The 21480-nt window shown below is 38.8% G+C and overlaps 1 protein-coding gene across 1 annotated transcript; it reads left to right on the forward strand.

Moving 5' to 3' along the window:
• Positions 1-392: 392 nt before the first annotated feature.
• zbtb49 (zinc finger and BTB domain containing 49) lies at positions 393-11941 on the forward strand. The gene is made up of 8 exons (XM_088628647.1): positions 393-500; positions 1315-1538; positions 1744-2879; positions 7089-7135; positions 7479-7552; positions 8360-8442; positions 10667-10828; positions 11078-11941. Exons 2-8 carry the CDS (start codon positions 1387-1389, stop codon positions 11731-11733), a joined length of 2310 nt encoding a protein of 769 aa, XP_088484773.1. The 5' UTR covers positions 393-500; positions 1315-1386; the 3' UTR covers positions 11734-11941.
• The last annotated feature ends 9539 nt before the right edge of the window (positions 11942-21480 follow it).

Genomic DNA, 21480 nt, shown 5'->3' on the forward strand with positions numbered 1-21480 from the left:
TTTGTTCTTAAAATGGTATTTCCAGGAAGAGGATTCCAGACTTGCCATTCAGGATTCGTGTAGAGTGGAATTGGAAAAATTGTGTCCTCCTGAGTTCACATGACCCGCAAAACTGTGTTAATTGCTTATATTCATTATACTAGAAAATGAGGGCTTGGTGTTTTTAACAGTTTAAACTTAAAAAAATCAGAAGGGCACCCTAACAACAGACTTAGCTCGGGCACAGAACAGTGAAAAATCCGTATTCGTGATAGGTTTTAAAGCCACTAAAGGGAGTGCCTTTACTATTTTGAAAGTGCATAATTTACTTTGGACCACTCCCTTAAATCAATAGTATCTAACCAAAATAAAAAACAAAAATCAACACACCCTTTTATCCCCACATCATTATTTTATCTCTAACCGCTAGGTGGCGATTTCGATCACAGTTTGTTGCGGAAGTGAGGTAAAAGGTTCAAGAGGACGTGGTGACTGATCATCCAAACAAAACGGGAAAGAAGGTATTTTTTAAAACATATCGCTGAATTAAACTGTGCTTTGTCTAATATGTAACCTATTCTGGGGTTCTGTAAGTGTGCTATAGAACCTGATATATGTGTGGTTTACTGTCTGTTTTATATATTTGAGCACTAATTTATTTGCCGGTTGTTCTATCCTGGGCCTATTTTTGTCTTGGCAGGTCTCTTCAGTTTTTATATCTGGGGATACTGAAGTGAGATAAATGCGCCGTAGCTTGCGTGGTTTTCTGTAGGCAGAAAGAGAGCAGACACTTGGGTCAAGTGTGGCTGTGTGTTGTGTTGTTTAGTGGCCGAACACGTGCGGTGAAATTAACCAAAACTGCTGTGACACTTTCACTTTCAGATGTCACAGACGCAAAACCATTTCGCTGCAGCTGAAATCTTGAAGCTGTATTTGATTTCTGATATTTCACATTTTGTGCTCTCCATTAAGATGAAACGGTGCCTTTTCTTTCAATGTCCCTCACATTGCACCCTGGTGCATACTACACAGTCGTTCGATTCATATCGTACTTGGCCACTGTAGCTCGGGCTACACGCTCCCTCTAAATCATTCAGAAGCTTCTTTGTTAAAAGAATTGCTTTTTTATAGTTTCCTTATGATTTAAATGGCGGTCTCGTCACCCAGGTGAGGTGAATGAAGTAGTTCCCCTTTTGTATGTTAAGTGTTTTAGTTTCGTATGGGATGAAAATCTGTATATAAATGAGAGGAACTGTTATTCCTTCTACTACAGTTGTCCTTATTATTGTAACTGTCAGGGTATGTGCACTCATAGTTTGTTTTTTTGCTCAACAGCCTAGTCATGTATGTGAAACCTGATGAGAATGGTCCTGGTTCTACGTCTGAACTATGGAATGAAGGTTGAGCATGGAGTCTCTGTCCAGTCACAGCTCTTACCTCCTTCAGCAGCTCCAAGAGCAGCGTATCCAGGGCTTTCTGTGTGACTGCATGCTGGTTGTCAAGGGAGTCTGTTTTAAGGCCCACAAAAATGTCTTGGCTGCCTTCAGTTCATATTTTAGGTAAGTTTACTAGTGCTAAAACATTCAGTAGTGCTGAACATATATGGCTGAGCACTTTGTATTATGCATATGTTGGTAATTTCATTGTTAAATTGGAATGAAATGTTTAAAAAAACTCTAAATCCCGGGTTTTAAAAAAAGCTAAGTAATATTCCAACTTTATGAATACATTTTTTGTTGTTGTTGTTGTTGTTTTTTTCTCCAGGTCCTTATTTCAAAACTCACCCGGTCAGAAAACTGATGTTTTTCATCTTGACATTAAGGATGTAGGAGGAATTGGGCAAATTCTGGATTTCATGTATACGTCCCATCTTGATCTGAACCAGGACAATGTGCAGGGAATGTTAGAAATGGCTCAGTGTCTCCAAATACCAAATGTGCTCAATATGTGCAATAATTTCCTGAAACCATACACTCCAGCCATAGAAGCATCTGGAAGCCTCCCTGGTAGTTCCTCATTCTCACTACCAGGTGTTTTGGCAACAGATACTGAATGCATACTTGGGGCCAGTTTGTCTCCTGAGATGGAGTTGCACGGCTCCTCTGAGGCTCAGAAACCTGCGTGTGCCACTACAGACATTGATCTTTCTAGAAGACCACAGACACATTTGCAAACCCAGGCCTTTGAACCACTGAGTGGTGCTTCAGTGATCCCAGATAAGCAGTTGAGTCATGGTTATAAGCTGCGAAACTTTTACAGCAAACAGTATTTTAAACAAAATGCAGCTCTGAATGGGGCTGTAAATCCACCTCATAGTACTGTGGTAGGGGAGCACTTTTCTTCCAGTGTTACAGACACAAACCCTCCAGTGGATATGCCTGTGTCAGCTGTCAACACGGCACATTGTGTGTCTGAGTCAGCAGGATCCTTGGGGTCTAGTTTTGTCATGTCTCCAGCAGTGGAGCACAATGCAAGTCAGAGCTCTGCAGGTGAGGGCTCTCCAATTAATAGGCAGGTTCGACCAAAAAAGGCGGTGTACCTAAAGAAATACGACTACCTGAGATCCCAGAAGGCTTTGGAGGAGTCTGTTTTACAGCCGGACGGGATAGCTGACAGCGCCCCGAAAGAGACAAATCAGTCTGAGCCCGGGGGCAAGGGGGCTAACGACCATTCCACTGACAGCCACAGCGCAGAAAAGGAAAGCGAAGCTGCCCCCGCGCCGTGTTTGCAGCTGCCAAGCGCCTCGCTCGCACAGCTGGACGAGCCTGAGCACCACCCGGCAGCTGGCACGGCAGATGCTGTCCACCTCCAAAACTACCAGAAGCAATATTGTTGTGAGATGTGCGGAAAGACATTCAAACATCCCAGCAATCTGGAGCTCCATAAGAGGTCACACACAGGTAATTGGGCGTCAAATGGTGCTCTGTTGTTGTTGTTGTTGTTTTTTACAGAAACTTTATGAACTGTACACGCCGACAGGCGAGGTGCTTTTAAAGTTGGCCTTTTCTGACAACTGTCTCATGAGAACCGTGCTCCATGCAGAAGTGAACTGTTGTTATACAAATACAAATAGGACAATGGGGAACACTTTGCACTTGGAGTATAATTCCACTGGGTGCTCGCAGGGGAGGTGTGCTGGCTGTTTTACATCCCAGGAACACACTGTATTCCCTCTTGTTGATGTTGATGATATCTTTTCCGCCTGATTTGTTCAGATATTGCCAGGGTGAAGTCTTACCCACTTTATCCAATACAGGGTTGCAGGGAAGCCGGAGGCTGTCCCAGCAAGCAAGAAGTGAAAGGCAGAATTGATTTTATTTAGAAGTTTACCAAATTTTCATTTCTTTACAGTGTACTTTTTAAACAATACAGTTGTTTGAATGGGTCAGCTAACTTGATAGCCCCTGAGTCTGCTTTATATGGAAAATAGTAAGCAGCCCGGTAGCAACTTTGTAGCCAGAACTGCTGGGTTTCATTGCGATTATTGTTTGTGAGCTGCACAGAAAAGCTCAATTATAAGGGACAAGAAGGAAGTGAATTTCCATTGAGATTAAATGGGAAGATGGGCACTGGACACAGCAGGACTTTATCGGGCACAAATCTGGTTATCCATCTATCCATTTTCTAATTGCTTTATCCAGTACAGGGCTGGGTGGCAGTCAGAGCCTTTCCTGGCAAGCAAGAGGCACAAGGCAGGATACATCCCGGACAGGTCGCCAGTCCACAGCAACACACACACAATCACGAACATGCACACACTCACACCAGCTCAGGGCCAATTTTCCCATAAGCCAGTTAACCAACCAGTATGTCTTTGGACTGTGGGAGGAACCCCATACAAATGTAATGCGCACAACTATCTCCACCTGGACAGCACCTCAGGAATTGAACCCAGGGCTCCAGTGCTGCAAGGCCCACCATACCACCCCAAATCTGGTCATGTCCTCTTTAAATGCAAGGTGCTAGTGTCATTGTAATGTGTTAGGATTTGGACTGGTGAGATCTGAGGAAAATGTCATCTGGTACATTCAAAGTAGAAGAGTAAATGAAAAGGGACCCTTTATCTTGTCAGGAATAGAAAGGTGTACTGTGTATTTTGTGTGATTGCAGAAAGGCTGCAGTGCGAAGGATAGAGGTTGGTGTTTGGTCTTTGTGTTTATTTATTCAGTGATGTGTGCTTTTCAGAAGATGAAAAGATTTCTGGAATGTCAGCAGGGAAACTCTAGCATGCCAGGCTTCTGGGGGGGGATGAGAAATGACTCATCTTGATGAACTTGCATTACTGTTTTTTTTTTTTCCATTACTGGAAAAAAAGTACCACAAAACATTTAATACAGACTTATTTAAAACATAAAATATTCAAAATACATGATCTGTGATTCAAAGGAACATATATATTATGTGCATTTTTTACATAATTTCTATAACATATAAAGAAGTTGGAACTATGTTGACCTGTTCAATGGTCAAAAACTAGATTACTAAAAGTCCAAGCAAATCACATCTTGATTTTTATAATTTTATTGTGGGAATTATTTATGGACACCCAGCACTACTGTACATTTAAATAGAATGCAAAAAAAGAGAAGAAAAACATTACACATTATACTATTACAAAAAATAAGAAAGAAAAACATTGCACATCATTCTATTGCACATGTACAGTATAACACATAACAACATGTAACATTTATAACACATCACAAAACATATTGCACTCACGTGAGTTATAAAAGTCAAAATTGTGTTTATTCTTGACATTTGCATTGACAGCTTTAATGGAGAGTGGAGCAAAGGAATGTTTGTATTTGCTCGACTTACATTTGGGAACCCTAAAACATTTGCTAGAGTTGAGGATGTGGGAAGGATCTGATAGAATTTTTTCCTGCCTGCTTGATTATGGATTTTTCTGCTGATTGTCTGCTGGGAATGGTGCTGTTTCACTCCCATGACCTTCAAGGCTGTCTGGATGAGGCGAGTAATTTGCGATTTAAAATGAACTGATAGCTGACCAAACCACACTGAAATACCATACGTGATAATGCTCTCGATTACAGCACGGCAGAAGAGTAGCATTACTTCCTGTCAAACCCCAAACACTCTTAGACTTCGCAGGAAATATAAGAGCTACAGAACTTTGGAGCAAACACCGTCAACATGAGTAGTCCAGCACAGGTTTCGGTCTATGTGTACACCTAAGTACTTATATGAATAAACCTAAGTGATAAATTCGTTGTGGATTACCACCTGTGAGTGATCACCAACTGTTCTGGGATTGAAAACTATTTCTTTTGGGTTTTTTGCATTCAAATTAAGGCTATTGGTGTCACACCATTGCACAAATCTTTGGATTTCTGACATGTATACAGATGAGCTGCTACATCTATGCATTAAGCCAAGAACAGCTGTATCATCTGAGAATTTGAAAATGAAGTTGCTTTGACTACTGCTTGTACAATCGTTTGTATAAAGTGTGAACAGAACTGGAGAGCTCACACAGCCCTGAGGGGCACCTGTGCTAATAGATCGTGACTCGGAAAGAGTTTTGTTGACCCTGACATACTGTACTGTGTGCGATTTGTTAAAAATGAATGGTACCATCTTATAATGTTATGATTATAGTAGTTAGTAGTAGCTGTACAGGTACATGTACATTTTATGATAATGACTACATTTTTTTTGTAAAAGTGCTTTTCAATACACTATAAATCAAGTGTTTGTGCGCTTTCATGTTGATTGTTATCATATGAACTTCATAAGCTGCAGAAGCTCTTCTCCCTGCTATTGATACATTCAAGTTATTCTGAAGCTTATTTATCTACAGAAAATATTTTGTTCCTGCTTGACAGTTAACTTAGAGATAAAAATATTTATGGTAGCTGCTAGAACAGTTTTTTTGTTTGGTTGTTTATTTTAGTTCATATGAAAGCTGAGCATAATTTGATATTCTTTTACCTCATGTCACAAAGTCATAGAATGCTACATTTTCACAAAAAATATTAGGTCTTTTCTGTTTAAATGAATCATGCTCTTTGAAGTTTATATATATCATAATCTCATAGACTTATGGAAAAATAAATGCATGCTTTTCGTATTGGACTCGAGGATTTTCAAAGCACCCATCCATGCATGACATTTATGAAGAATATATTATGTTACACTCACTAGTGTATCATAGTAAAATGTCTACTGTTTCAAAAGCTCAGTATAAGCATTTTGAGTGAGGGGAGGGAGTTTTCATTTGACTCTAAAATCAAAACATTTTCTCGCCCAAGGCTTTGTCAAAGTCTGTATTGTGGAATATTGTCAACCTTTTAATCTTGCTTTCTTTGAATGTAAGGAATTAAACATGATGCTTTAGGGTGTTTTATGTGGGGTTTTGTTAAGCTTTGAAGACTACGATGGGATCAGTTTTTTATCTTTAATGTAGACTTAAACCTACTTCATAACACTGAACTTCTTTAAACTACAGTATAGTGTAGTTGGCATGGCACACAAATCAAAAGGCCTAGTTTCAGATGATTTTATGTGTGACTCCACACTGACATTAAAGATTAAGATTAATTCTTAATTAATTAAGGTTTCTGGTATAGGCTTCCGATTGCTGTAACCATCACCAGGAAACTCTGTTTGCTAATTAATGGATGGATTAACCAGTCCTTAAACTACAGCTTGCACTGGAATATTTTGTAACTGTGGAAGTCTTTAACTTCAGTGTAGCCAAATCAGTGAGAGATGTCTGTGATAACCTGATGTTTTTAATCATTGAATTCTCTTGTCTAAACTACAGGGTTAAAGCTGGGTTGTGGAGTTAAAAAAACACTTGTGTTCTATGAGTGATAAATTGCATAATTTTTATGAAGTTTGTCTGCAACCAACCATGCATGTTTCGAATAGTAAGGCAAGAATGTGTGCTTATGAGTGATCCATTCCCAATAAGATATCCCATCAGGCTTGCCAGTGCGCCAAACTCCCTGTGTGCTTCACATTGTGCAGCGTTTCAGAGCTTTCCACCACAGCAGTGTTTAATATTGTGATCAATTAAACTGTGCTGTAAGAGTTCATGGGTGAAATGTTAAAATTAGGTGATGTATTGTTTCTATTAACAGGTGAGAAACCTTTTCAGTGCAACATCTGTGGGAAAAACTTTTCACAGGTAAGCTACTTTCAGTGTGATACGTCCTTGATTGTAGAGCACTATATAGTCATTATTTCCTTGGAAGGGCCATATTTATTTCTCAGTTGCCCAGTGTCTAATATGTTCTCTTACAAAAACAGTGAACAGTAGATGGAGAAAGGGGATAGCAATTGAAGAAAAAGCTGACCAAAATTGCAAAAAGGAGGGAACATAAATATTCCTTTTGCTTTCTGATTAGCTACTGTCTTTTTAAACCATCTGGGAAATGTGTGGGGTGAAATTTCTTAGAATTTTTAAATAAAGTAAATCAGAATGAAGTTCAGTTTGATCACTGTTCCACTTTTGTATCTGAATGAACCAGGCAGGTAATCTACAGACTCACTTACGGCGACACTCAGGTGAAAAGCCCTATATCTGTGAAATCTGTGGAAAAAGGTAAAATCTGTTGTTTCTTTCATTATACAATACTGAAAGTAGCTTACACATGGGAAGATGTTGATGCTTGATACTGACCATTGCACATAAGGCATAGTAAGCATCATAAGCATTTGATGAAGTATTATCTTTAATACAAAAACATTTTTCTTTAAAAGTGCCTTTTTTTAGTGAAGCCAATTGATTACATTTAATTATAAAGATGGTATTTAATTATAAATTAATTATAAAGCTACTGTATTTAGTCTATTCCACATACACGTTTGATACATTTAGCAATTGTAAAACAGCACTTTATTGGGGGGGAAGAATTGGGAGAATTATTTAAATATTTTCTTTAGGAAGGGCATTATTTAAATGAAGAGGAACAGAAAAATGTTCCATTCAAAACTTAAAAGAACTTCAGTTCTATATACTTGGAAGTGTAGGACAGTCCTCCGAGTCCTGGAATGTACTTCAATCTTTTTCTTTGAATTGATTTAATAGCAGGTTTGTCTTTTGTCAGAATTGTGCACAGTACTCTAAATGAGGATTTAGATGTGCAATATGCATAAAATGTATTTGTTATGTTTGTATCATTTAATGGATAATGCCTTGAATATTGTTTAAAAAAACTTAAGGACCTTTAAGTTGCATATTCTGAAATGTATAGGTTTTGTGTACTATAAGATGTATTACTTGCCTTCAGTTATGAATTAGTGTTAGTTTTTTTGGTTCTCTGTTCAGGATTGGGCATGAAAAATGTAACTTTCCCTCGATTTACAGTTTAACTATCATGGATGAGATTGTTTCTATTTTTCTTTACAGTTTTGCTGCCTCCGGTGATGTTCAACGGCACATTGTGATTCATACAGGAGAAAAACCGCATCTTTGTGATATGTGTGGTCGAGGTAAGTTAATTGTTTCTGTATCGTCTCAGTATTTTGCAAGAAAAGACAGAGCAACTGCATTTGCAGTTTCTTCTCTCACTGCTGAAAGACAAATCAAATAATCTTTATTTTGTATAGTACCTTTCACGATACATCTCAAAGAGCTTTTAAATAAAATACACACTAAATGTAAATGTTTAATTCTAAAATAAATTAATCATGAATATAGAAGTGTGTTTTAAGACAGGATTTGAAAATGTTTGCCAAGATATGAAATGGGTAGGGAGATTATTCTAGAGTTTTGAGGCAACAGCACAGAAACCCAGTCTCCCAGTATTTGCAGCTTTGTTTTGTGAACTGAAAGGAGATCAGAGTAAGTGAACAATATGTAGCTTTATAGAGAGTTAACAATTTACTGAAGTACTGAAGCCAAACCGTTCCATCTCTTAAAAGGTGAGCAGCATTCATTTGAATTTTACTCTAAAACCTATATGGAGGCAGGGCAAGGGATCTAAAATAGTTGAGATGTGCTAATGCATTTCAGTTGTACTGTAGTTATATTTAGGCAGGCCTCCAGGGTGGTTCAGCCAGTAAAGGCCCCTATAATGCAGGAATCGCAGGATTGAGGCAGGGTCATGTCACTAGCAGAATGAAACTGAGTTCCCCCAAGCACTGGTGCACAAGTGGCTGAGAGTCGCCAAGGTTAGGGTGAAATTTGCAGAACAGGGCTTTGGAATGTGGACTGATTCCAGCACCATCATTAGTCATCTAAGGAAAACAGATTTGCAGAGTTTTGCTTTCATTTCATAATAATAAGAGTGTGACAGTGTGCAGAGTGTGCAGACAGTGCTTGATTAATGTCAGGATTCATGCAAACATCTACAGTATTTGGGCGTCATCAGCACAAACACAAAATCTAATTCCTGTGCAGATTGTGAACTAATGGCATCATAGATGTTAAAAATAACTGGACCAAGAACGGAGCCTTGTGACTACTTTGTAGAGTAAGAACTATGACCAATTTGAACAGACTCTTTTCTGTCAGTTCAATATTTAAACCTCATCAAAGCAGTTCACAGTAATATCTTCATGCATCTCTGATCTAATCTGTATGATCAGCAATGCCAAAGGCAGCACTACAGTTTAGTACAAGAATGGATACAATCACAGTCATAGTATCCCTGTCAAAAACTGTTTCTGTAATTTGGCATTGATCTGGACTGAAAAAACCCATGTGTGAGCTTGTACTATTTCCCCTTTTGTGTAGGCTCAAAAGAATCTGGTATATATGGATATCTATATTTTTAGAAAGTAGTAAATCAGATGCAATGCAAGCAAACCAATAAATTGTGCAGTTCTACAAAAATATCAGATGAAGGAATTACAGTGCCTTTCCTAATGTAATTTCTTGGAAATCTCTTGACATTTATTACTACAGACAATACCAGGAACATAATTATACATAATGGCATTTTGGTTAGATAAGTGCAAATTATGGATAGATAAATAAGTATCTGTATCTTCTGGTTTTAGCTCCAGCCAAGGTCTTAATCGTCAGCTAATTAATTTCAGTTTACTTTTGAGGACATATTTGTAAATTTAATTTCATCTCTTAAATGGCCAAATAGAATCTGTAATTGGTATCAACCCTGTACAAACGTTAGTTTTAGAACTGCCATCCTTTTTGTGGTTTGCCTCACATGTAGGAGTTTGATAGTGTCATTCTCACCAAATCATCAAATGATCAACTGAGAGCCGTTCAGTCAACATCTTTCTATATTCAGAAGTTGTATGAAACAGTACCCTTAAATTAGGATTTTTATGCTACAAAGAGACCACTCCTGAGTATCTGTCCTCTATCACCGTAGAGAAATTGTGTTCATCCAAGACCAGGGTTGGGAAACACTGAAGTAGAAGCAAGGTTTGCATTAATTTGAGACAAATATTCTACTTGCAGTACTAATTGTATTAATGGAGCTACAGTAAGTCATGAATAAAGACGTTGTCTGCTTTGGATAAGTGCAGAATGAATTTCTATGCTATGTGTATCACTCTGATACATAATTTCATCTTTAGTACAACATACTTGTTTGAATGAATTAACAAAGCCATTGCATTTCTGTTTGCCATGTTAGTGGGTGTGTTCTCCATCACTTATTCAATACACAAGCACAGTAATTGTAATTGCTGAATAGCACTTGTGTCGGGTTTAAAGAAATGCTTTCTGCTTGCTGTCTATACACAGGATTTAGTAATTTCAGTAACCTGAAGGAACACAAGAAGACGCATACCACGGACAAGGTTTTCACCTGTGACCAGTGTGGGAAGTCATTTAACATGCATAGGAAGCTTCTGAAACACAGGATCAGGCACACTGGAGAAAGACCCTACACCTGCCAAACATGTGGTAGGTTGAGTGTTGCACTGATTTCATTTAGTGGATTAAAATTCACAAGTTACAAGGTGTTTGCAGTTACAAGGTGTTTCATTCTATTGTTTAGTCCTGAAAAAAGTTTTTTGTGTAATTTACTTAGGCTTCTCCTTTTCACCTGCAGAAATTGCCCGTCACTGGTATTTCTCTTCCCCCATTTTTGTAGAACTACACTAAATGTACAATACAGGATACAAATTACAGTGTGCAGATCTGGTTTTTCAGGGAAGAGTTTTGCGGGCTCCGGAGACTTACGGAGACATGTCAGAACGCACACAGGTGAGAGGCCCTACACCTGCGACACCTGCGGCAAGTGCTTCACTCGCTCGGCTGTGCTGAGGAGACACAGGACCATGCACTACAAGACCGGCCAAGACAGCCAGGTGGCCGAGGAGATATCTGGGTCAATGGAAAGCCAATTCCTTGACCCCATGTGCCAGAAATCGCAGGATTCTGATTCATTTTCTACCCTAATGCCCGCACAAGACAAGCTCCCACCTTCCCCAAGTGATCCACCCTCTAATGTTGAATTTACTCCCAGCTCCTCAGCTTCTTTCTCAGAGCTCCGCTCCATGGTGCCTAACCACCTACTTGCTCAGCAAGAGAAATTGTGTCCAGACTCCATTAAACTGCCAAAGACTCCGGTACCACATGATTCATTTACTTACACTGAGGAAAACAGTTCGAATAGTGAGGAGACACCCAGTGCATCCATGATCCGTCCATCCCTAACGAATCTTGAAAATCACTGTAGTCTTCCTTTAGGGAATCGTACAAATTCCACTTCATACAGAAATAATGAAGGACCTTTTTTCTCTAGTGTTACTCTCTGGGGATTAGCTATGAAAACTCTGCAGAACGATAATGAACTGGAGCAATGAAATATCTTAATGTTTCTTAAAAGTCTTCATTGTACATCCAAATATAGACTCATGTTATTATAAACTATACAACTTATTTTCTTCTACCATTTTTGGAAAATAAAAATGCATAACTATGCCTGCCTTTCTTGAGAATTCATCATAGTCAAAATGTTAAGATGAATTGAAAGTATTTTCTTGATGAAAATATTAAAAGTAATTCAATAAAGTGTCTTTATTTGTGAGTTTTCTTTACATTTATTTCTCACATTTGTACACTACTATATATTGTGGATATTTATATTATGCCAATGTCTTTTTTTTAAGCTGATCCATGCACTTAACTTTTTGTTACATTTTTTTGCTTGTTAAATGTTAAAAATGTTAAATGGCATATTCATTTTGTTAGAAAACCTTTGTCTCCTAATGTGTGAAACTGTAACATCTTGATGGTAAAATACTTTATTACTTAGACTGCATCTTAATATAAATGTCTAATGAAAAAGGTCCAGTTACCGTATTGGTCTTTGATGTTGTTATAATAATTGCTTACACTCCACTCAAAGCGCTTTACAGGTAAGGGGGACTCCCCTCCACCACCACCACCAATGTGCAGCATCCATATATACAGTATATATATGATATACGGCTATTTGTTATAGCTGTAACAAATGTTGTCAGCATGATCAGGTAATCAATAGTTGATAGTTTTCATGTGCATTCACTTAAAATGGATTACACATGTGTAACAAAGAAACAGAAGAAATAGGGTAGTGTGAGATTTAAAGCTTGAAGCCTTAAAGCTTTACATATAGAATAGGAAATGTGAACAGTTAGTGAAATGTTAAATTGCCTGAAACGCATTCAGAGTAGAAACTACAATATGGCAAGTATTGCTAGGTCCAAATTAAGGAAAGACTAACCCCTGGAGTGTTTCAATCCAGCTACTCTTATAAGTGACCTGTTTAGAATTGAGTGTGTAATCTGTCCAGCTAAGTAAGTTTTGGCCCTAAAGAGTACAGTGCATACACATTTGTCCCAAATTTCTAAATTAATAAACCACCTATTTAATTGATAACAATGGAATTGTTTCATATCAGTGATGTAATGGTGACCTATGAAACCTGCTGTATTAGGTCTTTACAAGACCAAAGCTGGAAATGCCTGATCTAAATAATATTAACAAAACTCTCAATCTGAAAATCCCACAGTAAAATGATTTTGTTACTCTCTAGATTTATAATGATGGAAAAAAGAAACGCAACATTTTCTGGAATAGTAATACTATAGTTATAGCTTATGTACTTTCACAAAAAGTTGTCAATTCGTTTTAAGCACTCTGACCAGCTATACAGCTTGTGCAGTGAGCCATTGCAACTTGCCAATCACACAGAAACTTGTTAGGTGAACTTTTACCCAACGAGGTCCAGGTGGAACAATGCCTGATCAGGTCACCTTTAAAAAGGCCTTAATTCAAAGCTTAGGCCACTGCAAGAAAAAGGGCACACTTAGTTTTCTGTGCATTCCATAATGCCTCGAATGTCACCAGAAGCAAGGGAGAGGGCCATTGGCATCCTGCAGGCAGGCATGTAATGTGCCAGCATTGCCAGACACTATGGAGTAAGCCGCTCCACTGTGTCCCGACTGCAGAGAAGGTTTCAGCAGACCGGCAGGACAGATGACTGTCCAAGATTTGGTCGCCCTCGCCGACACATCAGACTGGTCCATCTAACAGATCTTTTCAGATCTGCCACCTGTGCCGCTGCTGAAACTGCCAACAGACACAATGTCTGCATCAGTGACAGGACAGTGAGGCTCCATGCTGTTGGCCTCAAAGCAAGGGCGACCTGTCAGAGACCCTCTGCTCACACCTCCCAACTGGTCCCGACTGGACTCGTCAGCAGTGGCATCAAGTCCTCTTCACGGATGAGTCACTCTTCAGCTTGTTCCACGCAGACTGAACCAGAGTGCAGGCCAGAGTGTGGAGGAGGAGCTGTTGTGTTTCTTTTTTCCATCAGTATATGAAATGTGTGCAAAGTATTTGTATATTTGGGATTAACATTTTAATGTGAGAAATTTTAAGTCACCTTAAAATGACAATTAGGAGTGAAAGTTAAAATAAATATTTAAAGGGTCTTAATGTGATGGTACTAAAATTTCAAAAACAGATACATAAAATGTTGTTACAGCACCTTTTCTGTGAGATTCTGAATTGGAAGCATTGTCATAAACCATAGATGGTAGCTACAGTATAAGGCAAAAAACATGCCACATACAGGCATTAGAAAAAATGAATACACCCAAGTAAATCAGGCTTTCACATAGATGTGGAATCATGCTTTAGTAAGATAACATCCAAGAATATTAAGGATCATATAAAAATGTTGGCCAGACCTGTTTGCTTAAAATTATACACTATCGTGGCACAAATGCACGATGCAAGACACTATTTTGGTGACTTTGAAAGAAGGGTGATTGTTGGGGTTTAGCAGGAGCTTTAGTGAACAAGACAATTCAGCTTCCTGATGTTTCTCCAAAAATTCCAAGAGAATGACATCTGCAAAGTGCAACAGAGGGTGGAAGAGCATACTTCAGGTTCATGATAACTGAGTATTAATTTAAAGGATGAGGCAAAACAAGTGAGCAACTGCAGATCAATTGACTACAAATTTCAGATTGTGGGTGTTAATGCCACCAGCCACAGAGCATTTAGGGTCACCCAGTAACCACTGGCTTTGATGATCATGAGACTGCTGTTATCCATATTCCATGGCCTTCTCAGTCACCAGATTTGAACATGATCATGTATTTATCGGATATTCTGAAACAGTGTCTGAGACAGCAATTTCCAGTTCCATCAGCCAGGTAATAGTTGATCATTTTTATCATTGAAGAATGGTGCCATAACACCCTTCCTGTAGAGTTCTAGACATTTGTAGACTCCATGCCACTGCGCATACAAGCTGTACCGGCCACATACACTGAGCATAGAAAACATTAGGGATGGCTACTTTTTCCTTGAAATAGACCGACCAGCTATGATTCCTAATTGATTTCACCTATCAAATCCACTTCAATCAGTGTAGATGAAGGGAATGAGACAGGTAAAAGTATTTTTAAGGCTTGAGCCATTGAGACATAGATTGTGTATGTGAGGGAGTGGGCCATAAAAAAGATGTGGGTGCCTTTGAATGGTATATGATAGGAAGTGCCAGATGCACTTGTTTAAGTGTGTCAAGAACTGCTGGGTTTTTCAAGCTTAACAGTGTCCTGTGTAGATCTAGATTGGTGCACCACCCAAAACACATCCAGCCAATGGCAAATTGGCAAATTGTGCAGATCAACAGACAGTCCACAGTTAGTCAACTGACAGTCCAGTACAATATTGGTGCCAAAAGAACCATAAAAGATTGCACAACTTGACACACCTTGACATGAATGGGGTAGTACAGCCAACAACCTTACAGAGTTGCACTTCTTTCATCAAAAAACAGAAAACTGTGGTTGCAGTGGGCTAAGGAACGTAAACATTGGACACTGGGGGATTGGAAAATCATTGCCTGGTCTGATGAATCCCGGTTCCTGCTCTTTCATGCAGATGGGAGGACTAGGGATTGAAGAAAACAAAATGTATCCATCATGCCGTGTGTCAACATTGCAGGCTGGTGGTGGTGTGATGGTGTGGGGTGTGATTTCGTTACACATACTGGGCCCCTTGATAAAAGTTGAGCAAAGTTTAAATGCCACAGGTTATCTGAACATCGTTGCCAATCAGGTGCATTGCTCATGGCAGCAGTGTATCCATCAACAAATTGATTTTTTCAGCAGGATATTGCCCTGTGCCACAAGGCAAAGATTGTCCAGGAATGGTTTCACAAACATGACAATTAATTCAGCTTTTAATCTGGTGGCTTCCCCTGGCCCGAGATCTCAATCCAATAGAACATCTGTGGGATAAGATGGAACAAGCTTTTCGGAAAAGAGATCCACTACCAGCCACCTCATGACCACTGTGGAAAGCACTGGAGTCAGCATGGGCTCCTGTGGAATGCTTTCGACACCTTATTGAGTCCATGCCCTGACGAATTGAGGCTGTTCTGAGGTGATGCAACTCAATATTAGGAGGGCATCCCTAATGTTTTATCCATCCAGCGTATGTTGGCCCAATGTCCCATGGAGTGACTTTACTGACACTTGAATCATAGAATGTGGCTCAAGTCAGCACGTCACCTTAAAATGTGAGCATTCCAGTGACCTGTCATTGAATCTTGTGGATGAAACACCTCTGGGCTCCAAGATGTTCAGGTGGTCCCTGTCACGAATCTCCCTCACGCAGGCAAGCGCTCCCGCATTCCCACGAGCACTCCCCGTACCAAACGTGCACGCGTCAATCAGTCCTCTACTTAAACCCTCACCTGTCCCCTGGTCATTGCTCACGATTGAGATTCTCTCCCGGAGCTACCCTACGAACTATGCCTTTGCCTTACGACGACTTCTCTCCTGGACCTCGACCCTGCTTTTACGACTACCGCTTTCACCGCTCGATTTAGTACCTATGCGTGTTTTATGTTCTCTCGGATCCTGACCCCAGCCAGTCTCTTTGTTTACGCCTCTTCCTGCCGATTCCACACCGACGCCTCTTCTACGCCTTACCGGACCCCGACCCCAGCCTGTTTCCTCGACTACGCCTTTGCCTGCCGATTCAGTGCCTACGCCTCTACAACGCCTTCCCGGACTCGGACCCCAGCCTGTTTACTCCGACTACGCCTACGCCTAGCGCCAACCCTACCAAGGGCACCGCATTGGATTTCCATCCTCCGCAGTCAGTCCCTGCGTGACAGTCCCCTTTCAGAGGAGCCTGCGCAGTCCGCTTTTCAGATTATTTTCTCATCAATTTTTCACAGCAATGTCCTCTTACATCATCAGTCAATCTTAGACCTGAAATGGGAGAATTTCTCTCAACTATGCCATGTCTCTCAACTACAATAATCACTGGATTGTCCCTTTTAAGCAGAGACATTCTTGGGCACTTAACTCTACTTAACCTTTTACACCCAGTTTTCTCAGCTTCCCTTTAATCAGTACTAATAACCTCCCATAATGAGACACTGGAGCTTTACAAACTAAATGCTAAAATATTATACCTCACTGACTGATCTGAAAATCTGTATCTTTCCTTCACAAATTATCTTTTCCTAGTCGTAATCCTCACAAACACTGCATTCTCACACCTATCAAACCGTCTCTACCACAGAGACCACAAGCCTGTCTGCTGGTGAGCCCAGAGGACTTCCCCTGTGTTATCTATACTCTCTACATGCACTCTGAGCACTCATTCTCTTCCTTTCTTACAGGTGCCCTTTACTAGCTTCAATAAGCACCAGAACACTAATCCAACAGACTGACCAATAAAATACACAGCCTATCCTACAGTACTTGTACTTTTCCTCCTGTGGAATCTCACTCCCACTGGATGATAATTATTTATTTAAACCAAGTGTGCCTCATTTACACTCTGATACTGTAGGTGGTTTTCAAACAAGATTCCCTCTTTCATCCTTACACATTGGTGATTTCATTTTTTTCTACACTACCGGTACACCCAATATAAAGCATGAACATTCTGTTCCTCTCATGCTGAGCAAGATTACTACTGCAACATCCGTAGGGTAAAACTAATCTGTCTCACGATGGTCTAAACCCAGCTCATTGGGTGAAAAATGCAATGCTTTATTTAAAATGACATTATGTAGACTTCAGCAAATGCAAAATACTTCATTCTGTGTTTAGATTATCATTTAAATACTCTGCCAAAAATCCCTTTCAACATATCTTAAAAAATGAAAAATGTGTGCCTGTGTCAATAATTAACGTGGATTTAAATGCATCCCCCTGTGAGCCTTTCTTTCATTGTATCGATTCTGTGTATGCAAGGTCTTACTGCTCTGAACTTTAATGATCAGCACTTTCATATTTTTGTACAGGGTTTCAAAAGGTTACCGCTCTCTTCTAGGAAAACAGAAACTGTGAGTCTGAATGACTCATTTCTCAGTAGTGCTGCAGCACACACACATTTTTAAAACCTTTTTTCACACTAAAACCTACTGTTATATTTTACACCATGTTTGTGGTTCATAATCTAAATCATAAATAATTTCAAAATGTTTTTGGTTATCAAATGAAATACAACCCAGGAATAGTCCTAATTGGTATTTGACAGAAAGATGTTATTCTGGTTTCTTTTTGCTAGTTTCATTTACATCTATTGAATTGTGTGATTTTCAGGTTAGTCAAGGTTTAACGTTGATTTCTGTTTAGTCATTGCACTCAAAATGGCCACTGTTATTCCCTGTGGAGGTGATTAATATCAAACTAATGTAGTGCTCATTTAAACTGTCTGCAATGACCTTCCCCAAGTCGACGGAGAACTCTTTAATCATTTCAGTCTTGTTTTTTTTCTGAGGTTGTAGTGGCCTTTCGTCTTCACTGTGGTATACAAATGGAAAGTAAAACCATGGAGTCTTGTCTCGCATACAGTATAATGGGATATTCTATTTAATTTTATGACTCAATTTCTTTCCCTTTTCTTGTGGTTTCAATTTTGGACTCCAATGTGCATGATGAACTAATTACCAATACAAAGGTAAAAAATATTAAAGACATGGAATATTTTTATGAAAGACATGATATTAAGAATAATTAGCAAGAATAATGTACAGTAAAAAGCAATCTAAAAGTGGTAAGTTTAGGATTTATGAGCTTTTCCATGTTACTTAATAGCTGCATAAAGCTAAGTCACCAGTAAGTAGTAGATTAGAAACAAAAATGTGAAGAATAATTATCCATCACATGCATCTGTCTAAGACCAAAAAGTCTAAGCATTGTGGGACAATGTACTGACATGGATTAGCCTTAAGAATCTCTGTAAGTACAGAGATTCTTTCTTGTACTGTGGCCACAGAAGTATTGTATAAAGGTGTTCCTAACTCTGCTTCATTGCAACAAAATTAAAAAAAATATATATAAAAATGAAAGAATACATATATTGTATGTGGGGATAGCATAATTATTTTTAATTACTGTAGCTGTAATGTGCATATTCTTTCTAGAAGAGTGATATGAAATGTATAACTTCTGAGCTTCCCGTTGCTGATGGGAAGCAGAGTGGTCTTTGTCAAAAGTCGCTGATGTGCTTCTAATGTGGATTTAAGATTCACTTCAGCTTCAGGAGAACACTAAATTAAGTCGACTGGAAAAATAAACTGCTTGGTACAGTGCCGTGCAAAAGTATTCAAACCCTTGCTCAGTTATCACATTTTAATTGCTTAAAAACTTGCAGTCCTGACTCGTTGAAGCAGGAATTAATATATTCTATACACAACCTACTCCACACAGCCAAAGCAAAACATAAAAGTAAATAATATGGAAAGTCATGATTTTATAGGTATTCAAACCCTTTTCTGTGGCAAATCTTACTTAATGTTGGTCAACAAAATTATGTTAACAACCCACACAAATAGTTGAGTAGCCTCTATCCTTGTGCATTAATAGTGGTTCACATCATTTCAGAATACACCTGTCTCTGCTAGATTCTGAACTCAGATAATGAATTTAAAGGAAAACTCAAGCATAAAGATTGAGGAGCTGTCAAAGCAAGTCAGGGATACAGTCATTGAAAAGCACAGATCAGGAGAAGGGTACATAAATAACCCTGTGACACAGTCTAATCTATCATCAGGAAATGGAAGGCGCATCACACCACCCAGGCACTGCTTAGGTCATGGCGCTGCTCCAGACTGAGCTGTCGGGCAAGGAGAAAACTGGCGAGGCTTGCCATCGTAAGACTAAAACTGTCTTTCATTGAGATCCAGAGCTCAGTGGCTGAGATGGGAGAAAATATCCAGAAGTGGACAATATCCCAGTCATCACACAAAGCCTGACCTGCGTGGCAGAGTGGTACACCATCTGAAATCCCACAAGCAATCTTCCACAAAGCATTTATGTGATCCTGAAAATATGTGGCAAAAGATTTTGTGGTCAGATGAGACAAAACTGGAACATTTGGGTGTGATTACAAAGCATTACATCTAGTATTAAAAACAATGCAGTGTATCACCCTTTCAAAGCCATTCTTACAGTCCAGCATGAGGATGGCAGTGTAGTGCTATGTGGATGCTTCTCCTCCTGCAGGGACTGGAAGGGTCATTAGGAGGAAAACTTGTTTTGGACAGCTAAAATTCACCTTTCAGGACAATGAACCAAATCACAAGGCCAAAACTGCACTGGAGAGACCCGGTCAAAATTATTTTCATCTTGAGAACTTGTGGAAAGGCTTCTAAACTGCTAACCATAAGCAAAATTTTGTGAGATTGAGCAAGTCTGCCAAGAAGAATGGGCAAACATTGTCTTCCAAGTCTTCAGTTTGATCTTTGAGACTTAGAATAAAATATTAAGTTTAAAAAACGTGTATGTATGATTATGTAATTTCATAAAATGGAAGGGTATTAATACAATTACAAGGCATTGAAGCTGCGCTACTGTACGAACAGTGTGTCTTCTTAGAATAATGCAGAAAATTTACTATCTGAGTAAAAGAAGCTGAAGATGTCTCTCCTTTTACTGCATGCTGCCTAATAAACGTTATCTAGCATCAGGTCTGAAAGATGAAGTGAAATAAAAAAAAGAAAATGTTATTTGAAAGAAAAATGTAATTGACAAAATCTCACACAGTAAATGTTTCTCCTTAAAAGCCTGTAACTGCATAGCCTAATAACATGTTAGATAATTCCAATTCTTTCTCCACACAATTACCTTGGACAATTTACTCCAGGTTCTCAAATTGTTACTTGCACAATAATTATGTCTTTATCAAGAAGTTAGACTTAGAGGATAAATCTGGAGCACAGTTCCATTGAAATAAGCTTATTTTATTGATATTACATAAACATTATAAAATGATCTTTTCTGTGATATTTTTCATGTTTATTGAAAAGTATTATCAATGTGGAATAGTTTCCCTACACATGTTCAGAAAATTGTGTTATGTGGAGATTAGATATTAATCTTAGATGGAATTTAAAAAGACATCATGGCCTGCATAAATTAAGCAAGACCCTAAAACTGGGAACACAGTCACAAAATGTACATTAATAAAGAGGCGGAATTATTGCACAATAGAACCATATCTTAAATACTTGACCAGGTCATGAGCAACCAAGGTTCATTTGTTCCTTTTTTCTGGAAACCCACAACATCTCTTAGCTTGTATTCATAAGTTAAATTTAAAAGTGCTGCAAACAATTTCTAGACTTATTCATAATTCATTTCCAATTAATAATTAAGTATTATACTTCTTGCCCCTCTTCAGGGACTGTGCCCCCAACTCTCAAGATTTTTAAACCTAGAACAGGAAACAGTTCTTTATGCAGAGGATTGTGGGTGTGTGGAACAAGCTCTCATCCAAGTTGATGAAGTCAATACCCTGGCTTACTTTAAAGAAAAACAGGATGAGATCCTTAAAGAAATTATCTACTTTCAAAAAGGCTACAATGGCCTTCTGTCTTATTTCTTTCCTTTCTTATTTTTTGAAGACATGAAAGATGTGAAATGTCAGCCCATGTCTACAACAAAACACTTGCCAGCTGCCTAAGAAAATTGATAATATAAGGTTGCAAATGACAGAATTAGTATGAAGATGTCATCAAGTCACTTCTTGAAAGAATCGTGACACTGGAATATTTGGTTTAATCAACCACAGTTTACTGTAGA

Source organism: Lepisosteus platostomus, chromosome 1, assembly GCF_059453375.1.
Source record: "Lepisosteus platostomus isolate fLepPlt1 chromosome 1, fLepPlt1.hap1, whole genome shotgun sequence".
In the NCBI taxonomy this organism is placed as follows: Eukaryota; Metazoa; Chordata; class Actinopteri; order Semionotiformes; family Lepisosteidae; genus Lepisosteus; species Lepisosteus platostomus.

Excerpts from the sequence above, each read along its gene's own strand:
- zbtb49 (XM_088628647.1), top strand. The coding sequence starts at position 1,387 with ATGGAGTCTCTGTCCAGTCACAGCTCTTACCTCCTTCAGCAGCTCCAA. Across the intron at positions 1,539-1,743 it reads GCCTTCAGTTCATATTTTAG|GTCCTTATTTCAAAACTCAC; the intron begins GTAAGTTTACTA and ends TTTTTTCTCCAG. Across the intron at positions 10,829-11,077 it reads CTACACCTGCCAAACATGTG|GGAAGAGTTTTGCGGGCTCC; the intron begins GTAGGTTGAGTG and ends CTGGTTTTTCAG.